This window comes from Pundamilia nyererei, unplaced genomic scaffold (genome assembly GCF_000239375.1).
Source record: "Pundamilia nyererei isolate P.nyererei 1_Seehausen unplaced genomic scaffold, PunNye1.0 scaffold00090, whole genome shotgun sequence".
NCBI classification, from domain to species: domain Eukaryota; kingdom Metazoa; phylum Chordata; class Actinopteri; order Cichliformes; family Cichlidae; genus Pundamilia; species Pundamilia nyererei.
In genome coordinates this window covers 996,909-1,013,777 of record NW_005187491.1, presented here as the reverse complement: position 1 = coordinate 1,013,777, position 16,869 = coordinate 996,909, and the positions used below count along the sequence as shown (strand labels likewise).

The 16,869-nt window shown below is 37.0% G+C and overlaps 1 protein-coding gene across 1 annotated transcript in view; it reads left to right on the top strand.

The window, feature by feature from the left end:
* The window catches only part of LOC102197406 (semaphorin-7A), a 41,616-nt gene extending 25,368 nt beyond the window's left edge, over positions 1 to 16,248 (top strand). Inside the window, exons 9-14 of the mRNA XM_005739194.1 lie at positions 541 to 649; positions 839 to 1,049; positions 7,886 to 8,001; positions 9,664 to 9,836; positions 10,281 to 10,336; positions 11,704 to 16,248. Of these exons, the coding sequence (XP_005739251.1) occupies positions 541 to 649; positions 839 to 1,049; positions 7,886 to 8,001; positions 9,664 to 9,836; positions 10,281 to 10,336; positions 11,704 to 12,050 (1,012 nt within the window). The 3' untranslated portion in view covers positions 12,051 to 16,248. The remainder of the gene's footprint in view (positions 1 to 540; positions 650 to 838; positions 1,050 to 7,885; positions 8,002 to 9,663; positions 9,837 to 10,280; positions 10,337 to 11,703) is intronic.
* The last annotated feature ends 621 nt before the right edge of the window (positions 16,249 to 16,869 follow it).

The window sequence follows — 16,869 nt, the reverse complement described above, 5'->3', positions numbered from 1 at the left end:
GAACATGGTTGTTGTTCAATAATAAAATTATTCCTCAAAAATACAACTTGCCTAATAATTATGCACTCCCTGTACAGCCATGAGCTAGGTGCAAACACAAATACCCTCTTTTGTTCCAGGTTTAATTACAACATCAACACAATAATTTGGTAACAAACACAAACTTAAGTTTAAGCTCAACCCAAGTCTGCGCTGAATGTGTGTATATTTGTATAGCCGTGATTAAAGCTCACTTACAGCAATATTTAAAACAAAAGAGTTAGAGTTGGAAGGTATTATAGGGGAGCAGTTACTGACTATGTGGTAGTGACAAATATTATCAAATTCAGTGAATGTGGATAGACATAGACAAAGGAGAAAAGTCGGAAAACATAAACTGTAGCAATTGTAAGTCTTTGTACAATTAATATAATTACTTGAAATGTTGTATCTATAATACATTGACCTCAGACACAGACTCAAACTTCTTGTCTTCTACTTAAAAGCCATTTTCCATGCCTTTATTATGGTTGTAATTACTCCTTCCTTGCTTTTGTTCAGGGGCAGAACAGTGATCTGTGCCTACTCCATTGAAGATACTGACCAGGCCTTCTCCACATCTAAGCTGAAGGGCTACAGCGGTCAACTCACTGGCACACGCCCTGGGACTGTAAGTAAAACCTAACAACCATCAATCCTGCTATTTTTTTAATTAAAGCCCAGTGCAAAAAATGTAATGAGTTAATTCATGTTTTTAAATTTTAAATATTCCTTTATATGATATTTATAAAGGAATGACTCAATACAAAATAAATTATTTGGAGTCCATCGGAATAGAGTTCGTCACTTTTTCCCTTAGTGTCTCCGCAAAACCCCCGGAGCAGCGGAGAATCAAAACAATGTGAAAACTCTTGGGGTGATGAGATACCACCCAGAAATTGAGGATGTGATCCGGCCTGTTGGTGTGGCTCCACTTGACCTGCCCTCAGATGACCAAATCACACATACAGTGGCGGACATCGTACGGGCAGTTAACGATGAACACTACAGCGTTCTTTACCTTGGAACAGGTGTGTGTCTGAGTGTGTGTTTATGTACAAGCATATGTGCTTGTGTGTTGTTATGTGTGTTGTTAGCTTACAATGTCTCTTGTCATGCTAAAGGGTTTTGTTAGCCATCTGAAAGCAACTAATGAGTAGCTATTTTCTGTTCTTTAGCTGCACTGTCCCCACATCAGTAGTATTTACATTTACCTCTGCAGTCCTTTCCTTAAGAATTGTTTTTCTTTACAATATAATATTCTGCGCTTCACTTCAAATACTGCTTCTGATGAGCAGCATTTGCATATTAGCCACTCTCTACTGTCCCGGTTCAACATGCAACACTAGATTAGAAACGAAAAACAAACACAGACTAAAATATGATTTTAAAAAAATTACCGCTAAGATATTCTTAAATTCTCAATACAAGCTGTGAATATTAAATGTGAAAAACTGACAAACTGTCAAAATATTTTCTTCTCAAAATCTAGTCAAACAATCCATAGCCTTCACAAGACTATTTCTATTTGATCAAAGCAGCAATTCTGAGCTGCTGCTGCCCATAGCAGTTACTGGAAAAATTGTGTTGTGCCTAAGGGAGATCACTATGGCAACCATCACAAGTCATATGCTCGTGTGTGCATGAGTGTCTCACCACTCAAGTTCACCAAAGATAAGCGAGTGTCATCTTTCAAAGTGCAAATTGTGACTGCTGCAGTGTATATGTGCTTTTCATTCATAAAGCTTTTCTGGTGGTATTAAAAAAGGCAGATTGATGTCCTCTCACTATGAGCTCTACAAACTGTGCCAGTAATAGGAGGGAAAGGATGGTGAGCTATGAGCAGCAATGGGTCTCTATGGTGGCCTAAAAAGAAAGTAGAGCAGTTTGAGTCACACTGGTATCTGAGGCTGTGGGAACACATTGTACTGCTGTTTCCTACTGACAAAATATTTCCTGTTTCTTGTTTTTACTTTCAGGGACAGTAATTGGCATGCAGAACAGAGCATGTGTTATCCATTACAACACAGGTTATATGTTACAGTTCAGCTTTTACAATTTTCAGATTCCCTTTGTGATCACTTCTGAATTGTCGTTTAAGAGCGTTCATTTTCCCTTCTGTTTAATATTGCATCACCTCCACCTCAGAGTGCTGGGTATAAATATTCATTCTGTGTAACCCGTCAAGCTCATCAGTCTGCATAAATTATTTCATACATGCTATTGTATCTGTGTAAATGATGGTGAGAAGCTGCCTTCTTAAAATAATTCAGTCTTTAGTGAGTGAAGAAGACAGGCAGCTCATGCATAGTTGGGTAGTTGCATTGTTACAGTCTTAATTTAATAAAAGGGGCACAAGTGATGAGCGCATGTCCACCTCGAAACCACAGACAATGGAATCATAGAGAGGCATTTTCTTCAGACATTAGTCTTTCTTGGTAAAAACCCTGGTAAGTCTTATTTAACTTATTCTGCCTCATTTACCTTGCTTTAATTTAATTATGTGCAAAGTTCTTCTTAAATGAAAAAATCATTTAAATTAAAAATATCTTACAAAGCTGAGCTTAAAAAACAAAAAGAAAAGCAAAGCAATAATTAGTAGGCAGGACAAAAAACACCACGAGTGCTGCAATGTTCAATATAATTACTCCCAGTAAGGAGTGAGCGGAAGACCAGCTGAAGCTGGCATTTACACTTTGTTGTACACTTTGTTAGTTTGCTTTAAATCTGTCATGTTGTATTTGCTGTTGTTTGGACAAATTCGTTTAGTTTGATAAGAATGCTGCAATTCCAAGTCCAAAGCAGACCAAACAACCACTTTGATTCAATCTAAAATGACATGACTGAGAACCTTCACGGACATATGCTAAAGTATTTAGAAAAAGGATCGTCTGATGAAAAGTTGTTGTTTTTTGTTTTTTTTAATTATACAAAGAGAAATTGTACAGAAGCAATCAAAAGAAAACATTGCAACAACAGCAACAAAATAACAACCAGTTAGGTTGTTGGCAATAGGTCAGAAACAAAAATTAGGGTTTAAAAGACCATGGGAATTAAAGTGAAGAGAGGGAGGGATTTAGCACTCCCACTCACACTTAAAGGCTCAAGTAGAACGACAAGACTCTTGTTGCTGTTATGCAAAACACCAATTTGATGGCAGTTTCTATGGAAGTGGAAAACATCACTTACTCAACTTCCTCTCATCTAATTTCTGCACCAACCTCTTGTTTATTCTAGTCACAGCTCTTTGCCAAAGTGATGTATTTGAAGGCTAATTGAACTCCCTTTAACATGTTGACCTAGAACAAGCTGACGCCCAACTCCTAATTAGCTAAATAGTGCACTGTATATTTTGCTTTTTAAACCCATCTAACTAGTCTCAGTGGGACTACACTATAAGATATAAACTGACAAAACACAACAGTTTTTGACAGAGTGAGTTTCTTAGTCTTTTGATCTCTAGCCAACAAATATTTCAACAAAATTTATGCATATAATAACTGGCTACTTCAATAACTGTAACAGGATATTTTCTGCAAGCTGCTGCAAAACTGCTTTCATACAGCAGAGTCATTGTAGTGCTAGAGTGGTATAGATAATGTACCCAAATCTCAGCCAGGGGTTGAGTTTGATAATGTACAGTAGGTGCTGGGTTTTCACAAGGACGAAAATTACTTGGAATAGACAAAATGTTGTCTCTAGCTCCTGTGTGTGGATTTGGATGCTGTTTTAGTAGTAACCTAATTGATGGAATAATCTTTTTAAAAAATGTATCTCACAGTCTTAGCTACATGTAGAGAAGAAACCAAGAGCCAGGGCTGCATTTAAGATAAAAGTCAAAGTCTTGGCCAAGGGCAGCTGCAGCCTGATCCCAATCTGATTGAAACAAAGCTAAGGTGGCGGGAAACTGACTCTTTGAAAGTTGCTGAGGCATCAGGCGTAAAAGGAGAGATCAAATAACCCCTTCAGCAGAAAAACTGTCTCAACATAGCTGTGTGGAGAGTAAAACAGTAGACCCAGAATGCAGAATGCGGAGGAGTCAAGCAAAAGCTGTTTACTAAACCAAAAATTGTAACTTAATCTAAGACACAGAAGAACAAAATACTCAATCAATATGAAAATAGACACGAAGTCAGACAGAGAAATGTAGGAAGCGGAACTAAAACAAAACATGATAGAAAACTAACACTCTGAACCGAAAACAAGGCAAAAGAAACTAATAAAGGCATGAACACTAACACCTTAGAAGGAAACACATTAAGGCCAGAGTTTAAATGTGAAAACTGACACAAAGAAATTCTGTCGAATCCACTGTAAGATTCAATAGCACTGTTTTAAGACACACTGGGACAGTTATCACTGTCACCTCACAGCAGGAAAGTTCACAGTTCAAACTAAGCTGCCAGCTGGGATCTTTCTGTGCAGAGTTCGATGTTCTCCCTGTGCCTTTCTGGGTTCTCTCTAGGTACTCCAGCTTCCTCCCATAATCCACAGACATACATGTAAGGTTAATTGGTGATTCTAAATTAGCTGAAGGTGTGAATGTGAGAATGAATGGTTGTCTCTCTCTCTCTCTCTGTGATGGACACTTCCACTTATCCAATTCAGGGTGGAAAAGAGGGCTGAAAACTATTCCAGCTCCAATAGGGCGAAAGGTAGGATACATCCTAAACAGGTTGCCAGTCTGTCACAGGGCTAACACAGAGAGATAGATCATTCCCGACCATTCACACTCATATTCACACCTATTGGGAATTTAGAATCACCAATTAATCCAAAAAGACGTGGAGAGTTGGTGGTTTTGAACCCAGGACGTTCTTGCTGTGAGGCAACAACTACTGGTCCACCATGCTGCCCGAATTGCATAATTGATTCAGAAAAATGATGAATGAACACGGGTTTCACTCTCCAAGCCCAGTGTTTTAAAGTATTCTCTCTGTACCTTTTCTGCTCATGTAAGCAGACAATAAAAGTTAGCAGTTTTGGATGAGTTTTAAATGAGGGAATTCAAAGATGTTAATGTTTAAGAAAGACTGTAGTTATGGCAAGGGAAGCTTATGATGGATGTGATAGATTCCTATTTACTACCCCAAGAATCATTTGTTCACAAAGAACTCTCTTTGTTTTATCCTGCCTAAAAACCGTAGAGGTTTCTTCAATATGAAAAACATTCCTGAGATATTCTGATATCTATAAAGACATATAGACTCAGTGTTATTCATGTATACAAAGGGGAGAGAAGGAAAAGTGAGCTGCAATTGGCCCCTGAAGTTCAATAGCCCAAAAAAGCAACAAAGGAAAAATAGATCGCAACCTTTGAGAGGCAGTGGGAAAAGTGGAGCATTTAGCCTTTGTTACAGGGGACTACTTGAAATGGAGCAAAGATAAAGGACAGTAGTGAAAGATTTGTTTTCCTGCTTTACCTCAGTGACATAGTGAACACTACAAGATGCAGAACTGCCTGGACCATTTCAGTCATCGAGGTGATATAGCAGAAATCTCCCTTGAGGGATGGAAGAAATGTCATCTGTTTCAAGATGACTTTATGTTATTTTCTGTTAAGACAGTGGCACACGATGTGTCAGTAACTTAAAGGTAAGACACAGACCAATGAGCTATCTGACTAGAAAAACAATCTGGGGAAGTGAATGTACTGAATGTATTGTAACTTAGAGAGAAGAGAGTTCAATCTTGTTACCAAAAACAGGCCCATTTTAATTATCGTTATCATACCTGGAAAGCTTTTATATAATAGGTGCACATAACTGCAAAGTTTTAAAAGGGTACTGGGATAAGAATTTACAGTAAATGAGTATGATGTGTCAGCAAACCTCATCTGAAAAAGCTAAATATAACAAGAAAAAAACTGATTTTCTCAGCAGATGCCACTGAGTTCAGCACTGTCACCCTTTCCCCCCTCAGAATATCTTGCGGCTGTCTTTGTGCTGATATACACTGTTTAGATAAAGGAGCTGAAAATAGCATTTGACAGGATTAAAGAACCACATGAGAATAAATTAGATAAAATATGGAATGTTATCTTTGACAACAGGGGATAAAAGATTTGAAGTTTATGAAAAAGAGACGAGGCAGTTTGAGGACAAAGGAAGTCCAAGCGGCAGCAAGAACCTGCCTGTCTAATTATAAATGAGAAAGAGCCTCACAGAAGGAGCATTCAGGAAATGAGGATGTGAGGAAAAAAAACAAGGTATCACAGTAATCACATTTTCACAGTAGGGAGAAAAAACATTGAGAGAGGAAAAAAAGATGCAACAAAAGAATAAAACAAGTTTGAACTGTTTTGTTTTCTGGCATCAACAAAGGCCCATCGAAGTGCATGTACTGCACTGAGGGTAGAACATTTACATTTCAATTTTTATGAAACAGTTTGCAGCAAAAAAAGAACTAAAAACAAGGAAAATATGCAGAAGAGATTATGAAAAACTTGGCTGTTTAGTAGTGTAACCTGATTGTACAAATCAAAGTGGCTCAAAGCTAGAATAGTGACTTGTAAGTTTTCAAACTCAAGCTGAATGCAAAGCAACATTATTAACCAACATAAATTAGCAAAGCTAAAGAATGGTGTACTAAATCCTCCAAATAGGGCTTACTTCCTTCGCTCTAAGTGACAGTTGGATCAAGTATTTACATGGACGATGTGCTGTGAACATGACTTTGCTCATTTGTGCAGCAATAAAAATCCCCTTTCCATGTTGGAAACACAAATGCAGACAATCCAAAAGAAGAGAGAGCAGCTAACAGTTAGTAGCAAGGATACAGTTAATGAAATACAAAAAACACATTCAGTGCATTTTCACTCGAGCTCTGTGTTATTGTACGCAGCAGTAATGAGAAAAACAGATGTTTAGTAGAAGTAAGTTGTTTTGCAGCAAATTCGGTGGCTCATAGTAATAGAACAATAATAAATCGAGGCTTGCAGAAGCATTTTCACACTAAAAGCTCAAATTTGAAAGTTGCTTAAAAGTATGACTTCTTGTCTCATTCTTGAACTCATTAAACTTGCAGTAGTTATTATTTTATATTGGAGGATTAATCTTCCAACAGCCACTGGCTGTTTTTAATCCATGTTCTTTTTGATGTTGGAATACTATCTGGCATGAGGATTGCTGAGTGGTAGTTTCATAGAGGATGAGATATGCATGATGAGATATGTAAGAATAAAGTTGAAATAATGCAAGTCTTCAAACAAAATGTTGACCTTATTAATGCCAAATGGCATTGTGTTCTACTGATGCATGTTGATGTAATGTGTTTAATTAATAAGGACAGACCATTTGGAACCTGATGTGCAAACCCGGGGCAATAAATTGAGATTTACCATAAGTCTGTGTTATGGCCAAAATGTTTCAGCTCAGTTTGCAAGAAACTTTTACTTTTAATGCGAAACTGCATCCTTTGCTTTTGAACATTTAGTATCCAGAGGGGATACTAAATGTTCTCGGTTACTGAAAGCTGTGACATTTTTATCAAGAACAAAACAAAGTGCCTAAGTTATGAAACCGATCCAAAATTCATTCAGAATCCAAACCTCTGGGTTGATTTCCCCTGCTGCCCATAGAACTCAGACATTTAAGGTTACATCACCATTGGTAACATGACTTCCTGTATTACGTTATTTTTCCAGGTAATCATTTTGCACAGTTCAACTAAAGAAAAGCTATTTTTGAGCTGAAATTCTTATCTGCCATTTTGTATTTGGACCACCTATCTGTCATAAAACCTCAACAGAAGCATAACAGGGGCTGGAACTCAGTTTTAACAAAGAAATTGAAAAAGAAAATACCACAAAGAATGTGTGGCTTTTTCATATGTAATCGTTTCCTCTTTTCTCCTTTGTCTTATACAGAACAAGGCAAAATTCTCAAAGTTCTTCATACCAGTGAGGATGTCTTCATCATATCTCAATACTCTCTGTTTCACAATGAAGGCCCTGTTCTAAACATGGCTATTGATACCCAAAAGGTATGAGTAATTATGCTGATTTGTGTGGTAGAATGTGATTTTAGCTACATTTGTCATTATAAATATGCATTAGGGCTTGGGCTATGCTAGGAACGGCCACAGCCTGTGAAACATTTAAAGAAAATTAATTGTACTAGAGCTGGTTATCCTTGCCACAGCATACAAGCTACTTCATTAGGTACACCTCTCTAGTAGTAATTTAGAAATTACATGATTTACAGTCCCCAGTATATTAAGATTGATCTAGTTTCTCTTTGAAATTGCATTTAAGGGTTTTTGTTTGTTTGTTTGTTTTTTTCAGAGAATCATGGTAAATGTGAATACTTTACACATCATGAGTAGTGGGCGGGGCATCCTGTTTGCCTTCAGAACTAGCTTGATCAACAAGTAACTGAAAATATTCTTCAAAGATTTTGGTCCATATTGACATGATCACACAGCTGCTGCAGATTTGTCAGCTGCAAATGTCCTGTACTGAATTGAGATCTGGTGACTTTGGAGTCCATTTGAATACAGTGAACTCATGGTCATGTTCAATAAACCACTTTTTTAACTTTTTAAAATTGTGCATTATCCTTCTGGATATGGCCATCGGACGATGGGTACGCTATGATCATACAGGGATGAACATAGTCAGCAACAATAAACATGTAGCCTGTGGCATTCAAACAATACAGTTAGTACTAAGGTACTCAACGTGTGCAAAGGAAATATCCAACACACCATTAAACCCCAACCAGCAGGGACCATTTTTACAAGCCAGGGTGGAAACATGCTTTCATAAAGTTTATGCCAAATTATGAGCCTACTTTTTAAATGTTGCAGAAGAAATTGAGACTCGTCAGACTAGGTAATTTTTTTCCAATCTTCTATTGACCAATTCTGGCGAGTCCATGTGAAATGTACCCTCAGTTTTCTATTCTAAGCTGGCAGGAGTGGCACCATTGTGATTGGCTAATTAGATATTTGAATTAAGAATCTGTTGAATAGATGTATCTACTGAAGTGGTCAATGAGTGTATTACACTGAGAGATTTGGGATATTATATTATTATATAAGCTTTGTGCAGCTCACAATCCTTTTTTTATTGTGTATGTAATGTATGTAATGTAGCTTGAACAATATATATAATACAATACATGCTGAACAAATTAATCATCCTTTTCTTCAAGATGATTAAAGACGCACTGGAATACATTTATATATATGTGCCACCTCATCGGCTATGCAGTGCAGAAAACTTCTAGAGATAGCAAGGACATCTTCCCACCATCAGCATTTTTATTTCCATGGGGGATTTTTTTGGGTGGATATTATGCAACAAGAGCTATAATAATAACAAGGAGGAATAGTTCATTTAAAATTGTTCCCTGAATAAGTTTCCCACATGTCAATTGCCTTTTTTTTCATTTTCTAAGCATAATTAATCTACAAATACATTCTCTATTTGCTTTCTTATTGTAATTTGATATAATTGAGGCTTAAATTGTTAATATTAAATAGTCATTTGTCCTTAGTTTGTCCCATGAAATTATGTTAATTTGGGTATTAGTTTCATTGTCAATCAAGATGACTACTTGCAGTGGTTTAAGTATAAAGATAGCTCTGTCTGCTATTTATGGCTTTAATATTGATGCTACTATATTGCATCATCCTCCAAAGGGACACCTGTATGTTGCTACAGCGATGGAGGTCCAGCGACTGCCTCTGGCTGACTGCAGTCGCTATGGTGACACCTGCAGAGAGTGCATCCTTTCCCGGGATCCATACTGTGGCTGGGACAAGTCCAGGAGGAAGTGCGTCGCCATCCCACCCGCGTACAATTCCTCAACTGGGTATGATTAGATGTGATGTTACTGCTATTGTTGGTTTTTATTTGAGCAGACAACAGGCTTTCATTAGCAATCTTAACAACACAGCATCAATTCCAGCAGAAAAATTACATTTCATATATTTTGATTGACAGTAAAAATGGCTGCAAATACAAAGTAGCTTTAGTTTCTTTTCTTTGGGGGGGGGGGGCATGACATGCTACTGCTACTTCCACTGTTTGACATGATTAATAAGTTTTCACTTGGTTTAATACATGTTGTTTATTTTCAGTTAGAAAAAAAATTACAAGTTAATTGTTTAGAGTTTTAAACCTTTAACTCCTTTGTCCTTTCTCTGCCACATTTTGGAGTCATTTGTCTGCATGTTTTAATTTTTAACAATGCAGTGGCTCATAAACCATTTGTGGCACTAATAAGAAATTTGTCCTCTGTCTTATTTTCCAACAGGGGAATCATTCAGAATTTGGACGATTCAAACTCCTCAGTTTGCGAGGAAGCTGCTGGTGAGCCTTTATCAACTTTCTCCCACTTTCTCTCCATCTTAATTAAACCAAAATAGGAACCTTTCTGAGCAGCTACAGTAAAAAAGATGATTATCATATAATTGAGCAGATTCCAAAAACCCAAAGGGAGAGATTTTTTTTTAGCATATTATAGCTTGCCCTGTTTCAGAGTTCAAATCCAGTTATGACCTCATAAAATGATTGCAGTTTGTAGTCTCTCAAGAGAAAGCGATCTACTCAAGTGATCTGACCTTAGCATTGCATTTATTCCAAGTTGTGCCACTGGTGTCAAATGACCTTCCTATAAACACAGTAAGAGGTTGATCTATTTTCTTGAAAAACAGTATACAAAGATTATGAGAAGCAAACGCCTTTAAACTCATATCAGGATTAATCCAAGAAACAGCAGTAATGCAAACCAGTGCCAAATCTCATAGCACGCTACTGCCTGGCAGGCTTTCTCGCCTCAAAGGGCATGCTGTTTACAGTGATAATATTCAAAATGCAGATCTAGTTTCTGGTCTTAAGACAAAGCAGCCTTGCTTCCTTCATCTTTATGAGTAGGTTGAAAAATTCAGATGAGGGGGTTTGTTATCATTTTCAGTGACTTCTTGGACCGTTGGTTACATTATAATTGTTTTAACTGTGAATTGTGTAGTGGAAAACAGTAAGAAATATTGAATATGGAATTATACAAGTCAACAAGAAAAAATTAGAAAATAGTGAATATTGAAATCTGATAACCACCAGAAGCTGGATGATGTTATGTGAGTAATGTGAGTTCTATATTTGGTATTTTCCAGTACTTATTGGTCTTGAATATGATGTGTATTTCAAGATCTTTTGGTTTTTACTTCTGTTGAACCAGTCGCATTTTATTCTGCTTACTGTAACTGAACTTTTGCAAAGTTATTATTAGATGAACTCACCAGAGGCCTCAGCCCAAAAATGATCTGTGGGTCCATTTTGAATACTTGAAGAGACAGGAAATAATATAGAATTAGCCTTGGGCTCCTAAATTATAATAATATTGTGCTGTGTAAATGTTCCCAATCAAATTTGCACTTGATTTTAAATAATTATAAACAAACAGGAGGCATAATGAATATGCAGACTTCAGATTTTTGGGTGCCTGAACATTTGACAATTGTCAGATTTTTTTTTACTGTTGTTGCTTTTTTATTCTGCCTCAGCAACAATTTATAAAACAATGCTAAAGGTTCAGAGCTGGAAATATGAAAGATGAAAAAGCGTTACGTGGGTTCGATTACCAGGTGTCCACGGAGAGATCTTCACTCAGCATTTACAGCTGTAATGTTAAATTGTGAATTTCAGGTATAAAATTCCTTATCTCTCTTCCTTGACAGCTCTGAAGCTGCGTCGAACTTCCCCTAGAGAAGTATTCGTGCAGTCTAACACATCAGTCTTTCTCCCTTGCCCTGTGCACTCCTTCCATGCCACTTATCGCTGGGAAAAGGACAACTGCATTAAGAACTACCCCTGCATTTTTTCTGGAGACTTCTGTGTCCTGGGGCCAGTTGTTGACACACCCCTAAAGGAAGGTGTCTTTCGCTGCATGGCTACCGAAGACGGATTCAAGGTGGAGGTCATTTCCTTCAGGCTGGTAAACGATGGGAGGCTTCTGGCTGCCTCCCTTGCCTTCACCTTGGGGCCATCACTCCTGCTCGCCATGGCTACCCTGTGGCTTCATTAACTGCAGCTAAAACTAATGCTAACTCCTTATCCTTACTGGCTCCCAATGACAGGAAAGACAAGGAGCCATTGCTCAGAGATGAGGTTCGCAGAGCATTAAAGTGCACAGTTGCGTTGTACAGCGGCAATTTGCCGTTTTCTATTTCGGTTTTTAGAGAGGGTCCAGAAAATATCAGTGAATACGGGGTTTATTCTATATTTTTTAGAATAAAACAAAATAGCCGCAGCTTTAGCTATCTTAATCAGATCAAAAATAGAAGACGGATACAATGCCATTTAAAATAAAGTGATTAGGAGTTAGTGTCCATGAACTCACATGTTTTGCAAGTTTAAACGTAATTCAACCATAAAGTGCTTTGCGAACCTTTCCTCTCTGACAAATAAAGATAAACATATCTTATAAGTTTGGCAAAAAACACCAATACCAGGCCACTTCTTTCTACCATTTATCTACTTATTTTGAAATTGATTGATTGTGCTTATTTGTGAATGTGTAAACCTTTAATACTGCTCTTGCATCTAATCATTCATCTTGTTATACTTGTAATGAGCTATACATTGGTATAGCTCATTAGTACTTAGAAAAATGTCTGGTATTGAGATTTCAAAAGCCTTAACACTTCTGGGACATAACTCCTAAGCACAATTTTGCAGTTGAGGCAGAATACTGCAGACTCAGTTGGACTTGGCGCTATAATTAGTGCAGCTGAGTCTAACAGCATTGCTGGGAGGAAGTGTCAGCTTTTTGACAGGAAGTAGGCGGGTGAGCACGAGCTCACCCTCGAACATCACTGTGTCTCTGCACCTCCTCTTCTGACAAAGCAGTTCTTGCATCTTTTAAGAAGATTTTATCAGACATTATTACGCCTTGTTCACAGCTTTGTCCATTTTTTGGTTTGTTTTCTTTTGATGCCCTAAACATCAGAATGTGAGAAGTATCACAACATTGTTTCTAGCATACAAGGGTTACTTTGTGAGAACTGCAAAGCAAACTGCAATTTACAAGCTTTCAACCGAAAAATCTTAAATCTTAAATATATGTATTCAGTAAAGACATTAATCTCTGCAAAGCTGCATAAATAACTAAAAGCTGTGTGAAAGTTATGTTAACAATCATCATTGAGCTGGTTTTGGGTATGCTGTATGGAGGTCATTAGTCTCCTGTGTCCATTAGGTTTTTGGAAACAGAGCTATTTCTTCTAAAATCAAGCTAATGTGCTGCACATTAAATACAACATCTTCCAGCCTGGCAATGTGTAAAGATGTGAACAAGGTGTTACAGTATTGCAACTTTAAGAATGACATACTTACATTATCATAGGGGCAGATGAAGCTAAAAGGAAAGCATAACAGAGTTGCATTCAGTTGTTTTTCAGTAGAAATAAAGGCTTGTACTTAGATGTGAGATATATGTTCTATATTTTATTGTTCTGCAAATGCTGATTTCTACCATTGCTGCCTACATATGTGATAATTTGTCTTGATGGTTTGGGTTTTTATACCATAGTTAGAATGTGAAATGTGACCATTGATTGCTTTACCTCTTTCCAAGGGACATCAGAGCAAACAGACAAGACAACTGTTATTTTTCCACACTTGTATGCTGTGAAACAAAAGGCTTATTGGACATATTCAAAAAATATTCTTTACTAATGTACAGCAGCAACCACTACCAGGGGTGAGAACAATGGGCTTAGAACAAAATGTCTCACTTGAAATGCACCTAGTGCATCGTCTTTTAATTTTTTCTGATAACATTGGGGTGAAATTATAAGGAAAACAAATTAAAGCCAAATGCAAAATGAATGATTTGTCAATGTAGCTACAGTTGAGCGGTACTGAAGTGCCCAAAACTATGCCCAACCTTATGAATACTGATCAGCTGACTAAAGAAGTAGACTTGCGTGATAATGAATTATGCAGTGGATTAGCATGTCCTCCAGAGCTTTGAGAATTATCATTCACTAATGGTACATAAATCTAGCCATGCCGAGCTTTCCACAGTGGCAGAAATGTCATTAATAGCTAATTAGACAATAGAGCTGGCTTGTCATGTCCTGTATTAAAGAACTCATTTTATATCATGAGGGATAGGGCCAGCAGACATGTTCCCAAATGTGAAAATTGTGAGACAGACTTACATTTCTCACTTTTCTTGGTTGTGTGTTGCTGCTCAGGGATCTGCTTATTTTATGCCTTGCACTGATGCAGCCTATTGACTGTGCTAAAAAGGAAAAAAAACAATTGAAAAAAAACAAAGCTGTGTTGAGCCTCATCCGCCTGGCACTTACCGCTTCCTCTTATGCTTATTTGTGAAGTCCCGTGCTCCATACCATGCATAATGTTTCCTGTCAGACAAACCCTGAGCACATGTACAACATCGGTGTTCCTCTCAGCCAAACAACATACACAGATATACTGCAGGTCTAACATGCATATTAGTTGTGTCTCTGTTTTAACACCAGGTTTGGAATATAACACCAGCCACCAGCCTGGTAAACTGTTAGTAGAGGCTGTTAACAACTTTTATCCTGCCAGAGAATTTTGGCATCAAACTAACTCGGCATACAAAGATGTGTTAAAATAATTTCCTCGATAACCTTATCTATATTTCGACTAATAAGTACTGTATGGGTCGATGTAATTTCATCCAGATAGTTGTTTTGCAGGACACTTTAAGAAGAATTGCCTATTCTGTCCAGTTCTAACAAGCCAAATGATCCTGATATCTTAAGCTTCATCACTGCGCCCCTTGTCCATACAATCTACTTACTGAAAGCAACAGATAAAGAAAAGCTTTAGTCATTTGTTCTGATGCTTAAGAATCAGTTTATATTCTCAAATTTACCTTACCTTATGGATAATTGCTTTCCTTTACAAGTAGCATAGACTGACGTAGCATTACATTGCTACTAGAGCGTGGCATATGGTTCATGTCACTGTGAGAGCGAAGAAGTGGTTAATTTTAAGATGAATGTGAAGATCTAAGGTGGCAGATATCATTTTCAGAGGAAGTTGTGGATGAAAAGTGTCAAATTAAACTTCTGAAAAATCGTTATGAGAATGAAATTTTTTTAATCTTCTTAGTAAAGACTGGTTTATGTGTAACTGCTAGCTCTTTTACTGTTAAAATCTACTTTGTTAAATGTATTCTTCTTTTATTCGTATTGTTGTAGTCAGGTGCAAACCTTGTATACAAGCTTTTGATCCTGCAGTGATATTTTTCCTCATAGTTTGCTAGGTAAATTGTAACAACAGTTTCTAAACGAGCATAATAACTCAAAAATAAATACAGTACTGCAGTAGATGCATTCACAATAGTTACTTACCTAACCAATGACTTCTTCTGATAGACTGGTGACTACAATTGTGACTACATAGGAATTCAGTATATATAATCATTGCATCTGAGAATAGGATAAAAAGAAAAAAGTCAAGAGATTGTTGACCACACTTTTATGTTCAAGTCTGAGAGGTTGTTAAGTCTCTCATTCTCAGCCTTTAGTTTTTCTAGAGTATACTAGACTGCTCACAACTTTGCTTTTGTATGGATTTGGGACACAGGGTTCACTTACCTAGCAGGAGTGATTACCTTGTTACGCTGTGTTAAATATGGTTAGTGATTTGTTGTTCAATGGAGCTGATTCCCCTCTTCAGGCTTCCTTTATTCAAATATCCACAATGAAGGTAGTACAGCATTTAAACCCAAATAGCATCTTGAGACGACATCTGCAGTTTATTTTAGGTCTTGCTTTAATATGGATGCTCATACAAATGCTGAAATTAGGTTATTTCACACTCATAACTGTCATTGGAGCCAGTTTGATCAAGGCTAATATCCTTCAAATCAAGCACTTGATTTGCGTCAGGAAACCATTTTTGGTTAGATCATGCTGTTTGCTGTAAATGAGCGAGGCGGGTCGCTGTTTTGTCTGCTCTGGGGTTTTGAGTACACTGTACTGTACATGATGTGTGCCCATGATTCTGTGTCTTAATATATCTAATTTTAAAAGTAACATGCCAAACTCTATTATATAAAAAAGAGATTTATATTGGTGCCATGCCAGTCTGCATAACGTCATCTCATAACATGTATTTTTAAATAAATGATATCTATAGTACAATAGATATTCATGTAACAAATCCATATTTGACATGTGTTTCCCTGAATATGTGTGGTGAACATTAATAAAATATAAGTATGAATAAATGATGTATTGTTTTTATTCGAAAGCAACAAGTATAAATATAAATAATTGATGTAGGAAGCATAATAATTATTTTTACATATATTTTATACATTTCTTTTACAAAGGTCTTAATTGTTTTACGCTACCATTACTATTTATTTGATAGATTTTTGCATTTTGTTCAAGTTCATTCAAAATCTACTTGTTGTTTACACCACATTTTACAGTTCACAAGAGGTTGCCACTCATTTGGATTTGCCTGTCAAGACAAGCAGGTTTTGTCATCTGTTGCCCAATATTTGGCATATTGACAAGAGTATTACAAAGGCTTTACAGCCCTAAAGGATTCATAAAACCAGTCTATAGTATTTATTTCCTTCTTTGTTTTTTGTTTCCATGCCGTTTAATTTTATTAGGTTGCTTCCATGTACCTTCAAAGCATTCAGCTAAAATCCTTAAATCAACAAAACAATGTTCTGCAGGTCAAACCTGATGTTGGCAGTAATCAGCAATGAAACAGGTCATTTCTCCCATAAAAACCTCAAGTGCTTCATTGTTTGTGTGGGCTGGTATTTAGGTGAGTCAGGAAGTAAAGTATTTGACGGAAAAGAGCACAGAGGCTTTGTTTTG